The following is a 4,154-nucleotide window of genomic DNA, read 5'->3' as shown; positions in this document are numbered from 1 at the left end:
TTTGGGTGAATGTGTAAGCTCATGCTATCTTTTTCCACTTAATGATATCATATGTTTCTGTAGTTACTTGGCGATTTGACATATCGTGCTTTTGTGATCTAAAAACTATAACTACCTGTCTAGGTTGCGGTGGCTCTTTCTCATGCTGCAATTTTGGAAGAATCCATGCGAGCTCGCGATCAGCTTGTACAACAGAATGTAGCTCTAGATTTAGCTCGACGAGAGGCAGAGATGGCTATTTGTGCTCGCAACGACTTTTTGGCTGTCATGAATCATGAGATGAGAACGCCAATGCATGCAACTATAGCTTTGTGTTCGTTGCTCTTGGAGACTGAGCTAACTCCCGATCAGAGGTCTATGATAGAGACCATACTTAAAAGTGGCAATCTCCTTGCAACACTCATCGATGATGTTCTAGATCTTTCTAAACTTGAAGATGGAAGCCTTGAATTAGACACAGGAATGTTCAATCTTCAAGTAACCTTCCGAGAGGTGAACATGAAAATGACAGATTTTCTTTCCGTTCCTTTTGACCAACTATAAATATGTAAACTAAATGCCACGCCTTATCCTTCACCTGTAGGTTGTTAACTTGGTTAAGCCTATTGCATTTGTGAAGAAGTTGTCTATGACTTTAACGTTGTCTCTGGATCTACCTGTTTATGCTGCTGGTGATGAAAAACGGCTACTGCAAATCATATTAACTGTTGTGGGGAATGCTGTGAAGTTCACGAAGGAGGGTTATGTTTCAATTGATGTTTCTGTTGCAAAACCAGAGTATATTAGAGACTGGCAATCTTCTGAATTCCATCCTTTGTCAACTGATGGCCACTTCTACTTGCAAGTGCAGGTAAAATATATAAACACTCTATGGAGCTTGTATTTTCCATTAAGGGCATGCTTGGTGCTTAGTTGTACATGACCGTACACTATAATTGATAAGATTTTTGCTTCTTTTTTTCTTCATTAACATTGTCCAATCCACCTTACCAAACATGAAAATGTTTAAAGGCTTCCTTTTTCTTGTATGATCTGGCGGCTGAGGGTCTCAGGTTCTCAGTCACACTTTATTAGCCAATAACACTTGCCTACTTTGTTTTGGTCACAAGCTTCTTTAGTAATAAAATAACAGAATTCCTCTTTTTCCGAACATATTTATGCAGGTGAAAGACTCTGGGTGTGGTATCGACCCTCATGATATTCCACTTCTTTTCACGAAATTTACCGAGTCACAGAGTGCATCAAATCGACATAAAGGCGGTGCAGGTCTTGGACTCGCCATTTGCAAACGGTATTAATTCACAGCATAGTTTACTTCGTAATTGCTAAGATTTCAGCGTCTAGCCACCTTATAGGATTTTAATTTTCTTGCATTTGAGTCTTGCAAAAAATGAATAGATGAGCAGAGCTCGGTGTTTCTTTATGACTTCGGGGAATTTTCAACCTCTTTACATATCATAAAATGATGAACTCAGGTTTGTCAATCTCATGGGAGGTCACATCTGGATTGAGAGCGATGGTCAGGGCAAAGGTAGCACATTTACATTCATAGTGAAGCTTGCTACTTGCAACTATCCGAATGAATTTCCAGGGAGATCGGTTGCAGGTGTAGATAGAGCGAATCAAATAAGGGACAACCTTTTTTAACTATATACAGTTTGGCAGAGATGACGGAACGTCTTCATCAGCTCCACGCTACCAAACAAGTCATTAGGTAAGATGCGTAAGAAACATTGAAGAATAAGGCTTTATAAGCATAATTTTGTGCATTGATGAATATGGAGCTGTCATTCATCCATTTGATAAACGTGTATGTTTGGATACAATTATTGTGTATCCCTATTCCATAATCTACAATATACGGAGATGTAGATCTACCCAGATGTCATTATAATTCATCGAATATTTAGAAGTTTCAAAAGGTTTGCGACGTTATCTCTAGACCACACAACTTAGCTTGTATTCTCCATTGATGTGATGTTTAGTAGGTAGATTATATAGAAGTATTAAAGAATTGTACTGCATAATACAATCTACTGCCGCTGNTTGCATCTGTCAAATTTCCATATCAATGACTGGCCTGATCAATCTTCAAAAAGTTATGCTGTGATGGTTCTGATTCTGAATGGTATAAGAAAATGGCGTGATCATGAGTTAGAACTCGTGGAAGTTGTTGCTGACCAGGTTTCTACAGACAGCTTTCTCTCTTTCATTACTGTTTTGCTATAATACCTTATGAATCTCTGTTTACTATTCATTTTCTGCTTGGTGTCCTCTTCAGGACTGTGCAATAGACTTCATTACTTGCTTTTTATTCTGGCAAACTATTGTATTATTATTCATACATCAAATGCATTTATCTTTCACAAGGTTATATCATTAGTTCATAGCTACACTCATTATTGGTTATGATTGTAGATTGTACCTAATTTTAGGCCATTAAAATTATGAATTGACTAGCAGATAATAGTAGTTTCCTTGATGCATTTAGAAGCTCATGTATTAGTGTTGACACGTTTCTATTTCCATACATATATTCTATTTTTTCTCCTTAAGTTGGTGCTACTTCCTGGGACAAAATAAACTGAAATCTGACCTCCTCTTTTCAAATTTATACTAGATATATATGTGATAAAATTTCATGTATCCTCTCAACATGTGAATTTTCTGTTAGTAAACGGACAAGAAAAAAGGGGATGATCACCCCCAATATACTCTTCCTTTCTTAAGGACTCATAATATTCGATGTAGTACCATTTCCTAGAGAAATTTAGATTTTTCCTCAAACCTTTTTTCCGTTGTCTGATGCATCTTTCAGCAAAAGCATCTTGGGACAAAATATAAGTACACTACATGTGCCGTTTTTGTGCAATATCATTATTTAGAGCCATTTGATTTTTGCTGCCTCAAGAATTAAGATGGCTTGCTTTCCTGCTTTTGCTCTAATATTCCTGTCACAATACTATAAAAAATTGCAATCATTACTCTCACCTAAGTGTTGGCTTGATTTCCAGCTATTGTTCTGATATTATTGTGTTATTATTGTCCCCCATTAATTGGCTCGCTTTTCCACCACCTAATTTTCTTGTGTTAGATACTTGTACAATGTCATACAGTCATTGTGCGGAGCCATTTCATTTCCATGTATATTCAATCTTTATTCACTGTTTTGTTAAAAAAACATCGAGTGAAATATGCACTTCATTGAAGGCATGAAATGTCGAACGAGTTTTTTTATGGTCAATCTGTTCTGCATTGCATTTTATTGAATTTCATGTTACTACACTATAAAAAGTGGCAACATGACAGGAGTGAGGAAAAGAAACAAGAAATGGATACATTTCTTAAATGTGAATATCACTTTTAAGAGCTTCTACTCTAAGATCCGGGGAAATTAAAACAGTTAACAACCATATCAAACTACGTTATTTTGAGTCTACCCCTTCTTTCTGTAATATGTTACTAGGACCATGCTGTTTTTATGAACAAGAATTTTTTAGGTACACAGAATACATGGCCAGACCATCAAAGTTGTCATCCCCTTGATTTATCCTCAACTAGTGTTATCTCTTGTTGGTTGTCATAATCTCATTTTTTTATTTTACCCACTCTAGTATGGCCATGCTTACATTTTAGCACCTTTATTTTTGCCAAGTTAATCTTATGGACATCTTATCTTTTAATGGCTTAACTCTTAGAATCGAATAATTAGCTATCATTCTATTTAACTTGTCTGTTTTCACTTGGTGGACCTTGTGCAACATAAAATATTTGTACTACTCCATTTAATTCTATATGCCATGGTCCTTTGTACTAAATCATTTTCAGTTTATCGTTCCAATAAAATAATCGAATCTAAGAACCGAATAATCCTATCTTTTGACACTGCTACCTTTCTATTCCTATTATAATCAAAATAACATTCTATATATTTTTAGTCTTATAGTCCTATTGGACCTAAAATTCTTAACATTTACAAGTGCTGCTTCAAAGTTTTAACTTGTCATTTAAATCTCTGCTTGTCTCGCCAATCAAATTATATTATGAGCATAACATACCAAGGAACCTCACTTTGGGTGAATGTGTAAGCTCATGCTATCTTTTTCCACTTAATGATATCATATGTTTCTGTAGTTACTTGGCGATTTGACATA

The 4,154-nt window shown here is 35.7% G+C and overlaps 1 protein-coding gene across 1 annotated transcript; it reads left to right on the top strand.

Annotated features, from left to right (window-relative positions):
• Positions 1–96: 96 nt before the first annotated feature.
• LOC111374308 (ethylene receptor-like) lies at positions 97–1,946 on the top strand. Its single transcript, XM_022996963.1, has 4 exons — positions 97–492; positions 584–850; positions 1,164–1,291; positions 1,476–1,946. The coding sequence occupies exons 1-4, from the start codon at positions 166–168 to the stop codon at positions 1,645–1,647; spliced, it is 894 nt and encodes a 297-aa protein (XP_022852731.1). The 5' UTR covers positions 97–165; the 3' UTR covers positions 1,648–1,946.
• Positions 1,947–4,154: the final 2,208 nt, after the last annotated feature.

The sequence above is a fragment of the Olea europaea genome, unplaced genomic scaffold, assembly GCF_002742605.1.
Source record: "Olea europaea var. sylvestris unplaced genomic scaffold, O_europaea_v1 scaffold1235, whole genome shotgun sequence".
NCBI lineage: Eukaryota > Viridiplantae > Streptophyta > Magnoliopsida > Lamiales > Oleaceae > Olea > Olea europaea.
The sequence above is the reverse complement of the archived record's forward strand: the minus strand, read 5'-3'. Positions and strand labels throughout refer to the sequence as shown.